Source organism: Schistocerca nitens, chromosome 1, assembly GCF_023898315.1.
Source record: "Schistocerca nitens isolate TAMUIC-IGC-003100 chromosome 1, iqSchNite1.1, whole genome shotgun sequence".
In the NCBI taxonomy this organism is placed as follows: Eukaryota; Metazoa; Arthropoda; class Insecta; order Orthoptera; family Acrididae; genus Schistocerca; species Schistocerca nitens.
The window spans coordinates 320,825,471-320,841,032 of NC_064614.1; the positions used below are offsets into that span (position 1 = coordinate 320,825,471).

Genomic DNA, 15,562 nt, shown 5'->3' on the forward strand with positions numbered 1-15,562 from the left:
ACAGTGTAGAGAGAGATAGGTAGATAGTTTTAGAGAGAGAGAGAGAGAGAGAGAGAGAGAGAGAGAGAGAGAGAGAGAGAGCCTTAGAAATGTTTTCACTTGATTTTCCCAAAATATTATCCTTTCAGACAATAGATAACAGCAAAATACATCAGCTTACAGATTTCTGTGTCCCTCAAGTTGGTATTTTTTCATATCATGACTCATTATGGTACCATGAGTGCTAAAAACAGCATATTTGTTCATTCATTACTTTCATGTTTGTCATACCTAATAAGCTACCTTACATTGGTAGCTGCCATAGTTCTGGCTTCTCAAAAGTCACCAGCTGTTCTAACACCATTATGAAAATATTTTACCTCAGTAAAGTTAGTTACCTGAATAAAACCAGCACACAAGTTTCTGAAAAATTGTGTTCTAATACCCAGGAACTAATCTCTTCTGCAATGGCTGCTTACATCCCTTTACAGATGTTGCTTAACAGCAGAACCCTTTTTTCTGTGCTATTTGCTGCAATAAGGCTACAGAATTTCTTCTATCCCCTCATGCTCTACTCTCCTGTACACACATGTGATATACAGAAAGTTTCACCTAGATCAAGTGACAAGGCAAAAGCAATGTCCGAAAGAAAAAAAAAAAAAAAAAAAAAAATTGGGCGTGATTGCATTTCCATGTAACTTTGTACACATATATACCATTGGAATTTATGTAGATGAAGAGAGTAGCAATTCTCTGCGACAGATAGAGTGGACACCAGGATGCATTAGTGTTGTTTGTGTTTATTGTTGTTACTAAGCATGGTAGCATACATAAGGGACATGAGCAGCATCAGATATTGAGTGACAACTGTGGACGACATTGAGATGGTGCATGCTCATGTCAGTGTTATCAGCGCCTGACAGGGTTTGAAAGGGCCTCATTGTGGGTCTCCTTTAGGATGACTGGTTGAATTGTGCACTATCCAGATTTGTCAGGCATTCAGATGGTGGACTGCATGGGAACATAAGGGCAGGTGTACTTGTTGTTAAGATTCTGGTCTACTGCATCTGAACGCCACAAGGGAAGATTCCCGTGTTGAGCACCAAGTACATTGTGACCCCATCACCTCTATGCCTGCCATCTGAGAACAAGTACTGGTGTCCCTGCAATGTCCCTTCACCACTGGTTGAAGACTAGCAGCAAGCCTTGCAGCACTCATACTAAGAGAATTACTGTCCCATTTGTAGGTTGCTGTTAGCACCACGAAAAATACATTTGCATTTGGAGTGCCAGGACTGTTGTGTTGTGTGGCACTTTACTGCCCCCAGAGGACCATCATCAACAAGTATGGTGATGACCTGAGGAAGCTCCCATTCTTGTAATGTCTTGAAGAGGCACAGTGGTGTTTCCCCTGGTGTCATGATGGGAGGCATTGGATGTGACTTGAGGTCATGGCTAGAAGTAGTGGTTGAGGGAACTCTTATGGCACAATAGTATGTCTTCAACACCCTGCATCCTCATGTGTTAGCTCTCATGAGCCACTTGTCAACAGGACAATGCTGGGCCACACATTGTTCATGTCTCTGTAAACTATCTGCATGATTTTGAGGCATTCCTGTGGCTAGCAAGATCACCAAATCAATCCCTGACAGAGTATACATGAGACCAGCTTGGACATCAGAGACACTTATGTTTGAACCCCAGTGCCATTATTGAGCATATTAATCCTTAACCCATGAGGTGTCCTTTCTCTAACATATACCATGAGGTGCGGCCTCTGAGACACCTATGTTTTAACTGAGATTTAAGGGGTAAATCATTTGAAATTTTTAATTTAAGTTATATGACATTAATTTTACATTTATTTAAGTGTTGTTTAAATAATCTTTGTTGATTTTGGTGCACTAAATAAAGCCTGTGGTATTTTATTTCCCATCACACAAAATTACATTCTTTTGTGCATTTTTAAATAGTCCACATAAGTGAAATGAATTACGTTCTGATAAATTATAGTAGCTCTATAGCAAGTGAATTTTCGTATAAAACTGAATACCACATTTTAAACATGCACTTAAAAATAGTACTTGGTAGGGACAAAAATAAAACCTGCAAGGTTGACATTCAGCTTTGAGTTCCACATATTCCTCTATCAGCACTTGGAACACAATTGATTTTGACTAACACTAAGTATTTTATGATGAAACGGAGAGGTCCCCATCACAATTGTCCTGAAGTTGTTCCTCTGAATGGCCCTCCACTGGCACAATTGTGACCACTGTCTTGTAAAATTGTCATCTTTTTAGTCTGTTCCTTGCTCTCTATCATAAGCATCTTACTCCAACCATCAACTAACAATTTTATCAAACCTAGGATCATTAAAACTAACACTTCCCTGCAAATACATTTTGTACTCTACTTAAGAAAATGGGTACGTATTTTACAGGGTGCGATCTAGGAGACCCCAATACATGTGATTAACATGTGACAGCAACAAACAAAGAAGGCAATATTGCATCCAAAAACAAAACATTGCACAATTGGCAGTTAAACAAGGGAAGTAGGCAGTACAGAAGCATTCTGCCCAAACTGACTTTGAATAGTGACTCCGAAAATTTTCACGCGGTCTGAGAGAGCACACCTCTTAAGTTACCGTATTTACTCGAATCTAAGCCGCACTTTTTTCCAGTTTTCGTAATCCAAATAATCGCCTGCGGCTTAGAATCGAGTGCAAAGCGGAAGTTCTGAAAAATGTTGGTAGGTGCCGCCACAACTAACTTCTGTCGTCGAATATATGTAGCGCTTCGCAGGCACAAAGATAAATACTGGCACCAAAACCTTTGCGTCAGTAAATAAATTTAAAAAAAAGGTGGAAGACAAGCTTTTTTTCTCCGCCCTGAGTTTCGACCACTGCATTTTCATACATTAACCAACGAAGTAAATACAAATTCCGTATTGTTCATCTTCGAATGTAGCAGCATTTCAATGCACTACGAAAATCCGACTGGCAAGACTGTTTGGGATGTTTGTCAAAATGGCCAACTCTGCGTTCTGAATTTTTTCCTACCTGTGAAAAGAGATGGTTACTAATAGAAACTTTTATAAATTGTGAATCACATGCAATATTCTCTTCAGCATAATAATAATAAAGAATATAAAGATTTTGCCATGTATTCTTTCGTGTTTGCTGCTATCTCATTTAAATCCTATCTGCCTAATAAACTACGAAACTAGAGTGAAACAACAGCAAACGCGGAAGAATATACATATCATGGCATGTTTATATTCGTATTATTCTTATGCCGAATAGTGATACAGTCAGAAATGAAGCACGGCAATTGATTAGATTTTTAAATCTAAGAAGACTCTGATTTCTGTGCAGAATGTAATGTACCAAAAGACGCGTCTGCAAAGATTTTCAAACGGAGAAAAATTTTCGCTAAACTATCGTTCAGAACATCTTCTATCGTACACAGTCTATTATTTGGTTCTTGTTGATCATTATTAAAGAAAGCGGCAGTGTAAGTAACAACAAATAGCAGTCTCTTGCCATTGTTTCGCTAATGAGACGATTCCTCTCTTTTTTTAAAAAAAATTGTAAGCAGCGGTAGCGCGCACAAAAGCAAGCCATGCCGCGAGCGGTGACAGGTCGTAAACACTCATTATCGGAATGCGACAAACAATGCATGACACAGTACAGTAATGCATTTTCAGCTTTGAGTGATGTAAACACCTATAAAAAAGAGAACGGCACTTATAAGATGAAACAAAAATAAGCAATCAATTCAAACCAGATGAAGCACGTGAAAAGGGTACCCGTATAAATACGGACGGAGCGCCTGACGCATAGCAACGGCTACCTGGTAAAGCTTAACTGCTAAGCTTACGACTCGAACCAAACTACTATACCTGTATCGTCATTCATTTGACCTAAATTGTGTCTCATATTACAATGGACCAACTTTGTTTCGATTTGGAGGTGCGGCCTAAAACTTTTCTCTCCACTTGAATTTCGAGTCTCAGATTTCTGGTGCGGCTTAGATTCGGGAAAATTTTTTTTTCCTCGATTTCGAATCTCATTTTTCAGGTGCGGCTTAGATTCGAGTGCGGCTTAAATTCGAGTAAATACGGTAAGGGTTAAGAACCAATTTCAGCAGTTGTTGTCCAGCTTGCCTCACAAAAAGATGCAATGGCTTTATGACACCCTTCCCAATCGAATCACTGCATGCATGAAGGCCAGAGGGGTTGTAATGTCATACTGACTCATACTGCCAAAAGGTTTTGTAAATTTGACTCAATTTTGTTATCACTGAAATAACATCAGACACCCTCTATTTTGTTTCCTTCTCCCCTCTGAGTTTCACTTTTTTGTTGATTAGCTAAAGTTTGAGTATGAAAAAAGTTCCATCTTTTGTGAAACATTTGTTTGTCATAGTTTTTCAGTGGCCATTCTGTTTTTCTTCTCTTTAGCTTGTATAATTTAAATTTCATAATGTCTATCACTATTCTAACAAATTGCCATATTCTGTTTAGCATTGCACTTCAATGGAAGAGTTAGACTAAGCATCCCATTAAAGCTGCCACAATGAAACCATAGTCTACAATTTCACAAACATTCCCAATTTAATTACTCATAAATGTTTAAGCTAAATACTTTGATATTCTTTGTACTGGCATATAGAATGTATAAATGTTCAGAAAATGTCACTGTACACTCCTTTTCGGTATACAGCTGGATGTACTTGAGGTTACTAAGTGATGTTTCAAGAGGATACTCTGCTGTTATCTGCAGATGATTTATCAAAACTGATTACTGAAAAATCACAGCCAGTTGAAGTTTTGTCATCTTGTCACCACAGTTCCATGATACACACATCAAAAAAATTTTTGCATCACCTCAGTTCCGAGAGTTCTGGAACCTGTACAGAAAATTGGAATAGAGATCAACATAAACATCATTTCTGCCCTTTTTATTGCTCATGAAAACCATATATTGCATGTTGTACCACCATACAGCAAGACATTCAGAGGTGGTGGTCCAGATTGCTGTGCACACCAGTACCTATAATACCCAGTAGCACATCATCTTGCATTGATGTGTGCCTGTATTCATCGTGGCATACTATCCTCAAGTTCATCAAGGCACTGTCAGTCCAGATTGTTCCACTCCTCAACGGTGATTCAGCGTAGATCTCTCAGCCTGGTTGGTGGATCACGTCATCCATAAATGGCCCTTTTCAGTCTATCCCAGGCATGTTTGATAGGGTTCATGTCTGGAGAACATGCTGGTCACTGTAGTAGAGCAAAGTCATTATCCTGAAGGAAGTCATTCACAAGATGTGCATGATGGGGAATACGAATTGTCATCCATGAAGACGAATGCCTCACCAATATTCTGCCAATATGGCTGCACTATCGGTCGCAGGATGGCCTTCATGTTCCATACAGCCATTACTGCGCATTCCATGACCACCAGCAGCATACGTCACCCCCACATAATGCAATTCCAAAACAGCAGGGAACCTCCACCTTGCTGCACTTGCTGGACAGTGTGTCTAAGGCGTTCATCCTGACTGCGTTGCCTTGAAACAAGTCTCCGACGATTGTCTGGTTGAAGGCATATGGGACACTCATCGGTGAAGAGAACATGATGCCAATCCTCAGTGGTCCATTTGGCAAGTTGTTGGGGCCATCTGTATGGTACTGCATGGTATCGTGGTTGCAAAGATGGACCTTGCCATGGACATCAGCAGTGAAGTTGCACGTCATGCAGCCTATTGCACACAGTTTGAGTTGTAAAACAATGTCCTATGGCTGCATGAAAAACATTAGTCAACGTGGTGAAGTTGCTGTCAGGGTTCCTCCGAGCCATAATCTGTAGGTAGTGGTCGTCCACTGCAGTAGTAGCCCTTGGGCAGCCTGAGCAAGGCATGTCATTGGCAGTTCCTGCCTCTCTGAATCTCCTCCACATCCAAACAACATCGTTTTGGTTCACTCTGTGACGTCTGGACACTACCCTTGTTGAGAGCCCTTCCTGGCACAAAGTAACAATGCAGACTTGATCGAACCGCGGTATTCACCATCTAGGCATGGTTGAACTACAGACAACATGAGCCGCATACCGCCACCTTGGTGGAATGACTGGAACTGATTGGCAGTCGGACCCCCTCTGTCTAATAGGTGCTGCTCATGCATGGTTGTTTACATCTTTGGGCAAGTCTAAACAGTCAAAGGGACTGTGTCTGTGATGCAACATCCACAGTCAACATCTGTCTTCAGGAGTTCTGGGAAGTGGGGTGATGCAAAACTTTTTTTGATGTGTGTAATAATAAGTAGTGTGACAGAATTGTTCACTGATAGGTCTCATTACTGAAGTCTCCTCATTAACAGGGCAGATCACCAATTTCAGTAAGACATAATTCACACTGCACAGCCCAAAAAAAAAAGGTACCTGCAACAGAATTCCATTGCTGTTGTAATTCTTGTCATGTCCTGTAGCTATGCAATGTTTTGCCCATTCAAAATGACTAGTGGCTCCACATGTCTTTCATCAATTATGCACATATTGCTGCCTTGGTACCAGAAGTGTTTGATCATCATTAGTGTAAGATTCATCCTCTGTTTCTCAGAAGAATTAGCAACACTGGGGACCCGAGATGTTGAACTTGTTCATTTTGCTATGGAGATGATATTTTTTACCTCTTTTATCTGTCAGTAATTTTATTCATTAGGCTAAAAGAGTCACTGAGGTGAGATTAAAACTGGTTAATGATAATCAAAGACTAGAGGAATACTTTTTGTTAGAACATATGTAGCCTTTCCAACACTTGAGGTGGTGTACTTACACAATCAAAGGAAAATGAGTAAAAGAACTGTGGCAGCTTAAAAAGTATCAGTCACTGCCAATTTTTCAATGCTACAGAATTTGGTTTCTCTTAAAGCTTTATAAATCATCCCTCAGAAACTGCACCACTATGTTGAGACTAAAAAATAAGGTATCTGCCATTCCTTTGAGTCTGTACAAAACAGGTAGCAATATGTTTTCATCTGAACAAACGCCTCGTAAATAGGAACACAGTTTTCTAACTAAACAAATTATGAGATTATAAAGTGCTGCTAAGACCCAACAATGGTGCTATCCTTGCACATACATACATGGTGATTATGAACTTCTTCCCTGTGCAAACGACTCTTGACCACCACACAACACAACTCAAGAAGTAGATGAATTTGGAAGACTTAAGAAAATTCACTGCTGGCTTTTAAAACTTCTATGCCAGGAAGGACAGAAAGCAATAAAATTTTATCTCTTACACATATATATTATAGCAGGAAGAATACATATGGAATTTATTGGTTATTAGAGGGTATACAGAATGTGAGATATTGTACAAATACCTGACACCTCTGGCAGCAACAATGGCTTAAACACAGGTAGACATGAAGTAAAACTGGGCTTTAATGACAGATACAGGTCAACTTTAAGCCCATTCATCAGCCTCAGTGCTTGGTGAGTTGTGGAATAACAGTTTCTCAGCAAACTGCATGCTTTGAATGAGTGAGAGATTTCGATAATGTCCTGGTTAAGGTAACAGTCAAAAATTCTCTGTATGAAAGTAGGTCAGGATAGTGTGGGCAGTATGTGGTCTTACATTATCTTGTTGATAAATAATGTCATGGAGACACCAGAAATAGGACACAACCATCTGGCTTAAGGCCTCAGAAATGTAAAGGCTGCTACCCAAGTAATCAGCTGTGTCAACCAGGCATTATCGTGTTGTGTGCCTAATGGCACCCATACAATGACGATAAGAGCTGGCACCATACCACTAGACAAGTGGGGTTGTTGAGAGCCTACGTGGTATGGTGTAGGGTATGACAGTCATCACATCCCAACCAATGTGAGCAAGAATGTTGTGGAATGGCAAACAGCAGTCTTAACAGGCCATGATCCTGTTGTTGTTGAATTTTGTTTGTTGTGTGCTGCCTGCCTTGTGCTGCAATTCCTGACGAGAAGTGTATATGAAGAAAAGTAAATACAGCCGTAGTCAAGTTATTGCGCAGCAGATACAGTTGTCTCACTTGCATCGGTTTGATACTTCACATGTTTAAGTTTAATTAAACTCATTGTATAGAATTGCACGGCACTACATAATACAAATCATATAACTTTCCACAGTGCATCAACAAACAGCATTAAAATAGTCACAGATGCCTGATAAAACACATACTGTGAAGGTACAGAACTGACAGTCATACGTTTGTTTTGAAATGCAGGGAGCAAAGGCTATTAAACTATCACTATGTAATATGACATAAATGTACACAATGGTTTTCATCCATTGTGTGTGTGTGTATGTATATGTCTGTGGAAACCTTGAATGAGACAGCTGGCCAAAGCCAGAAACATTGAATTCCTAAAGACCTACTTCAAACCTGGAGTTGCTAACTCCAAGTGAAAGCCGTGATAGTCCCTGTGGAATGGCCTAACCAATTCATATTCTGGTTCTTAAAACTGAGCCTGCTTACAGTCTGTAATGACCTCACAATTGCATGACTTAAGAAGCACAATTGTTGTTCTTTTTCTACAAGAAAAACAAGACTATTTCTTGTGATTCTTGAGTTTCTCCCGGCGTATTTGATAATCAAAATATCCACGGGTGTACTGCCGGTCTACAGTGTCCAACGGGCACAATATTTCGGCGATCATACATGTCGCCATCATCAGGTGAACTGACGGACGGAGCTCCTGTGAACGTGCCGGCACGGAGATCCGTACACTATGGCTGCTCAGGTGGAACTGGGTTCGGTCGCGGCGGCGGCGGATTTAAATACCCTCCGCCCGCGGCGCGCTCACTCCGCTTTTTCCGTTACGTGGACGACACTTTCGTCATCTGGCCACATGGTATGGATAAACTCCTTGACTTCCTTACACATCTAAACTCCATACACCCCAACATCAAATTCACTATGGAGACTGAAACGGAGGGTAAACTATCTTTCCTTGACGTCTTGGTCAAGAGAAGGCCTGACGGCACCCTAGGTCATGGGGTGTATCGGAAGACAACGCACACTGATCTGTATTTGCACGCAGACAGCTGCCACCACCCTTCACAGAGGAATGGGGTACTTAAAACTCTAGTACATAGGGTGCGCACTATCTCTGACGCAGAGAGTCTACCCCAGGAATTGGAACATCTGAGAACTGTATTTCGAAAAAATGGGTACTCAGAGTGGCAGATTCAACGTGCTCTCCGCCCAACCACTACAGCACAACCTGTGGATATGGATGAAATCACGAGGGAGGAGGTAGGCACTGCGTTTATCCCATATACAGGCGCACTCTCGGGAAAGATCGCCCACATTTTGAAGAAACACCGGGTCGGAACGGTGTTTTGTCCTCCGAATAAAACTCGTGCACTGGTGGGGAGCGCCAAAGATGACCTCGGTTTGAGGAAGGCCGGCGTGTACCAGATTCCGTGTCAATGTGGCAAGTCGTATATTGGTCAGACGATGCGTACCGTCGAGGATCGATGCCGTGAACACCAGAGGCACACTCGACTGATGTATCCGAGCAAGTCGGCAGTCGCTGAACATTGTTTGTCGGAAAATCACGCTATGGAGTATGAACGCACGAGGATTCTGGTACAGACGTCGAGATACTGGGACAGCGTTGTTAGAGAGGCCATCGAAATTCGCACCAATGACGACCTCATAAATCGTGACTGTGGCTATAATCTTAGCAAGGCTTGGGAACCAGCGATTGGGTTAATCAAGAGTAAATCGAGCAAATGTATAGTTGTGACGACCACGGCGGACGGAGCCATCACACCGACGTCATCTCAGACGCCGTCGCAATCTGTTCCACCGCGCGACCGTGGCGCGGGGCGCGGACGGCGGAGTGAGCGCGCCGCGGGCGGAGGGTATTTAAATCCGCCGCCGCCGCGACCGAACCCAGTTCCACCTGAGCAGCCATAGTGTACGGATCTCCGTGCCGGCACGTTCACAGGAGCTCCGTCCGTCAGTTCACCTGATGATGGCGACATGTATGATCGCCGAAATATTGTGCCCGTTGGACACTGTAGACCGGCAGTACACCCGTGGATATTTTGAAGACTATTTCTTGATTTAAGACCGTACCTTATAATCAAACACTAACTGAAAAATTTAACACAGCATTTGTGTCAAAGAAAGATAAAGAATTCCTTAGCATTTTCCCTCTATCTACAGAGGTTCATATTTCTTATAACATTGTACATATGTTATATTTCAGGGGAAGTGCTGGTAAAATAAGTAGTAAATAATATTAGAAATAATTAACACAAGATGAACATGTAAAAAAATGTAGATATGTTTTTAACAACTAAATAAGAATTTAACAGAGCAGTTCTCTTATAAAATCTGTTTGATTTCAGATAAACTTATGTACAACAAGCAGATATCCAGAGGACATCAATTCTGACTGCTCTGACTATGATCTTGTAGCTGTGAAGATTTTGAGACAAGGTGCATCAGAATCAAAACGGTATGCTTTCTCAGTTCCATTCTCTTTATTGTTTTTCTTGTGTTAATATTTTAACTTTATTTATTCATTCACACTTCATATTGCATCAATACCATCAAGAAGCAGCAACTGCAAGCTGCTTGTGTGAAATATACTAACAACCTGTTAAAATTAGTGCTAATATATTAAAATAAACCAACAAAAAAACACCGTCCAAATGGGTCTTGAAGGCCCAATGGTAATGTCCAGCCACCATGTCATCCTCAGCCCTTAGACGTCATCTGATGCAGATACTGAGGTGGCACATGGTCAGCACAGCACTCTCCTGGCCGTTATCAGTTTTTGTGATTGGTGTCACTACCTCTCAATTAAGTAGCTCCTCAACTGATCTCTCAAGAGCTGAGTGCACCCTGCCACTTACCTACAGCACTCGGCAGATTCGGTTGGTGGCCCATCCAAGTTCTAGTCAAGCCCGACAGTGCTTAACTTTGATGATCCGATGGAAACCAATGTTACCACTGCGGCAAGGGCATTGGCATGTGCTAATCTATTCTCATTGAAAATTATGGAAATTACTTCTTGATTACATTTACAAATTAAGTATAATTATATTAGGAGAAAAGCAGATTCCTTACCAGGAGCCTCTGTACTTTCTCTTACACTACTCAGCTGCTGTTTTTAACTAAAATTTCAAACTAAGCATAAATATAATGATGCACAGAACACTGTTAGCTCTCTCTATACTGAGAAAGTTAAAAACTTAAGATGAACATAATTTTAAATTTTTCATACCTGAATCCCATTATTCTCATAATTTATAGGAGTATTGGCTAATAAGGCATTCTTTTCTTAAGTTTTTATTGCTTGGAGATTTTCAGTTCCATGCCTGATGTCTGCCAGAGTGTGGCATCAAAACGTACATCTCCTTTCTGAAACCTAGACAGACAACTCTCTGAGTTGCGTGCTGTCCTGTTGCTATTAATATTTTTGGCTGACGCCTTAAAATTTTTGGGTTCACAATAAAAGACCAAGTTAATTTAGTGCCTTTCTCTGATTTTACAAGTTATAAAAGGAGATTTCTGAACTGGCATTGGAGAGTGCACATAACCTTATGGCTCACATTACACAGGCCTACGAAAAAATTTTTTTTAGACTTTTTTTTTTTTTTACATTGATAGCTGATCTTCATAGATTTTTATGAGCTGAATCCAAATGTAGCCTTAGTTTTTTGTATCACCCATAGTTTTCAAGCAATATGCTTTTTATTATATAGTATAAAAATCCTATGCTATAGGGTAAACGGGGAAATTAATGAAATGCTTTGTTACAACATAAGCATGGTTTGTATTTACAGTAAGCTACTTAAAACAATGATATGTGCTAATAGAGGTTTTACGTGTCAGCTGGAATTGGTTTGTATTTTCTTTCTCTTTTTGCATTGAAGCTTCTTATGTAGCTTTTTCTAAGATGAGCCGCTTGCTGAACTTCTCGATGAAGTGACCAACAGTAATCCCCCATGATGGTGGTGTTCCAGCGGCCTTGGTAGCATTTTTCCATCACTTTAATGTGCGGGTGAAAATGCTCACCTTGCTCCTCTTTAACATCTCCCATATTGTCTGGGAAGTAATCAAGGTGACTGTTCAAAAAGTGTATTGTATTGTATTTTTTATTGGTCCTGTTGTCTACTTAGCAGCTTATGCATAAGACATTGGACAAGTCAAGTTATAAATATACAAGCTGAAAGTCATTTCAAGGCATACATATTTAAGCTTACAATAATACACTTTACACTTAAGTATTTATATAACACATTTCATAAATTTAAATGTTCTTCAATGGAGTAAAAGCAGTGATGCTGTAAATATGACTTTAGAGATTTTCCAAATGTATTGACCTCAGTGATGGCTTTTATGTTTTCAGGAAGTTTGTTATAAACCTTAACTCCCATGTGAAAAGTACCTTTTTGGCACAGTGCTGTGCTGATTTGAGTCATATGTAAGTTTCTGTTTTGTCTGGTAAAGTGCTCATGTATATCACAGTTTTTTTGTAGTCTCCGGTCCTTGCCTATTACATTTAATTTAAAGAACAAAAGGGTTTCCATAATGTATACACATGATAATGGGGGAATACCAGATTTCTTAAACAGGGGTTTACAAGAGTCTCTAGGCTTGCACCCAAACAAGATTCTAATGGCCCTTTTTTGTAGTTTAAAAGTGCTATTTGCTGTTTTAGAGTTTCCCCAGAAGGTGACCCCATATCTAAGACGAGAATGAAAGTACGCATGATATGCATTCAATACTGTTTTCTCACTACAGCATGATTTTAATGAATAAAGAAGATAACATGTTTTGCTCAGTTCTGCATTGAGATATTCAATATGCTTATTCCATCTGATGTTACTCTGCAGCCAAAGTCCTAATAATTTGGTTTCAGTACTGTTACCAACTGGTTTGTCATTGATAGAGACTGATGGGATAAACATGTCCTTGTTAGGAACATTGTGGAATTTTAGAGCAACGGTTTTCTTTCTGTTTATTACAAACTGATTACTCTGTGCCCAGCTGCTAAGTTGTTTCGTGACCGTGTTTACTGTCTGCTGTAACTGTTCATCGTCATCTCCTTTTAGTAGAATCGTGGTGTCATCTGCAAATATGATTGTTTTGTGTGCATCAATATTTAAGCTTAGATCATTTATGTAAATATATTTTTCCCGCGTGGAATGTTTCCCTATTATATATATATATATATATATATATATATATATATATATATATATATAGGACAGGTATACACTCGCACACACACACATCCATCCACACATATACAGACACAAGCAGACATATTTAAAGGGTCTTTAAATATGTCTGCTTGTGTCTGTATATGTGTGGATGGATATGTGTGTGTGTGTGTGTGTGTGCGAGTGTATACCTGTCCTTTTTTCCCCCTAAGGTAAGTCTTTCCGCTCCCGGGATTGGAATGACTCCTTACCCTCTCCCTTAAAACCCACATCCTTTCGTCTTTCCCTCTCCTTCCCCTCTTTCCTGATGAGGCAACAGTTTGTTGCGAAAGCTTGAATTTTGTGTGTGTGTTTGTGTTTGTTTGTGTGTCTATCGACCTGCCAGCACTTTCGTTCGGTAAGTCACATCATCTTTGTATATATATATATATATATATATATATATATATATATATATATATATATATATATATATGATGTGACTTACCAAATGAAAGTGCTGGCAGGTCGACAGACACACAAACAAACACAAACATACACACAAAATTCAAGCTTTTGCAACAAACTGTTGCCTCATCAGGAAGGAGGGAGGGAAAGACGAAAGGATGTGGGTTTTAAGGGAGCGGAAAGACTTACCTTAGGGGGAAAAAAGGACGGGTATACACTCGCACACACACACATATCCATCCACACATATACAGACACAAACATATATATATATATATTAAATAGAGGGAAACATTCCCTGGTATATATATATATATATATATATATATATATATATATATATATATATATATATATGAATATAACAACAGAGGGAAACATTCCACGTGGAAAAAAATATATCTAAAAAGAAAGATGATGAGACTTACCAAACAAAAGCGCTGGCAGGTCGATAGACACACAAACAAACACAAATATACACACAAAATTCAAGCTTTCGCAACAAACTGTTGCCTCATCAGGAAAGAGGGAAGGAGAGGGAAAGACGAAAGGATGTGGGTTTTAAGGGAGAGGGTAAGGAGTCATTCCAATCCCGGGAGCGGAAAGACTTACCTTAGGGGGAAAAAAGGACAGGTATACACTCGCACACACACACATATCCATCCACACATACAGACACAAGCAGACATATATATATATGATGTGACTTACCAAATGAAAGTGCTGGCAGGTCGACAGACACACAAACAAACAGAATATGTCTGCTTGTGTCTGTATGTGTGGATGGATATGTGTGTGTGTGCGAGTGTATACCTGTCCTTTTTTCCCCCTAAGGTAAGTCTTTCCGCTCCCGGGATTGGAATGACTCCTTACCCTCTCCCTTAAAACCCACATCCTTTCGTCTTTCCCTCTCCTTCCCTCTTTCCTGATGAGGCAACAGTTTGTTGCGAAAGCTTGAATTTTGTGTGTATATTTGTGTTTGTTTGTGTGTCTATCGACCTGCCAGCGCTTTTGTTTGGTAAGTCTCATCATCTTTCTTTTATATATATATATATATATATATATATATATATATATATATATATATATATATATATATATATATGTTTAGATTTTACACAGGGAATGTTCATATGCACAGGGAATGTTCATAGAATTCACAAGCACAAAAGTTGAGAGATATTGATGACATTGCCGAAGAAACAGTGAGGTTGTACCATTTATAATGGCAGCATTCTTGATGATGGTGCAACCAACGTGGCAGATTTTCTACTTAACAGCAGAATTGCGGCATGGCACAGAAATTCAGGCTCACCACGGTGGAAGATGGGGTATCATAGGTGTGATAGCAGGATAGTGACACACCATAGAGATACAATTTCCGGATTGTTTATTGCTAGGCACAGTATACGTAACTTGTGTAAACATTATAAGCATGCAGAGCATACTAACTCTCCTTGCCTCTTACGGCAGCGATCTATCTTTGTTCCAGTCAGAAATGTTACACCGTCACACTACTAATTTGAGGGTACAACTACTATTTGGGGTCAGTCTACTTCTCAGAAAAAAAGTATTATTATGATGTTATTGTTAGTTTGTTACTTATGCACCCTTATTGTAGTAGTAGAAAAACATTTCGTGCTCTTGTCTAACTTTCTCTTAGAATTCTCTCCTATCCAGGAACACTAATTAGATTTTGATGGCTAAATTGCAGTAACTAAACTTGTGATAGAATATAGTGGGCAGCCTTTGATGAAACATTTGATTACTATCAACTCTGAGTTTGACAGTCAACTGTTCTCCCTTAAAATTAGGGAAACAGCAGCAAGGGACACCAAACGACACCAGATGATAGGAGGCCTCATTCAAAATGTTGAAGAGGCTATTCCAGCAGCCAC

The 15,562-nt window shown here is 39.9% G+C and overlaps 1 protein-coding gene across 3 annotated transcripts in view; it reads left to right on the forward strand.

The window, feature by feature from the left end:
* The window catches only part of LOC126248524 (discoidin domain-containing receptor 2-like), an 891,455-nt gene that overhangs the window by 801,224 nt on the left and 74,669 nt on the right, over positions 1-15,562 (forward strand). For all 3 annotated transcript variants that reach the window (XM_049949580.1, XM_049949588.1, XM_049949595.1), the window contains exon 13: positions 10,392-10,501. In XM_049949580.1, coding sequence (XP_049805537.1) covers positions 10,392-10,501 — 110 coding nt within the window. The remainder of the gene's footprint in view (positions 1-10,391; positions 10,502-15,562) is intronic.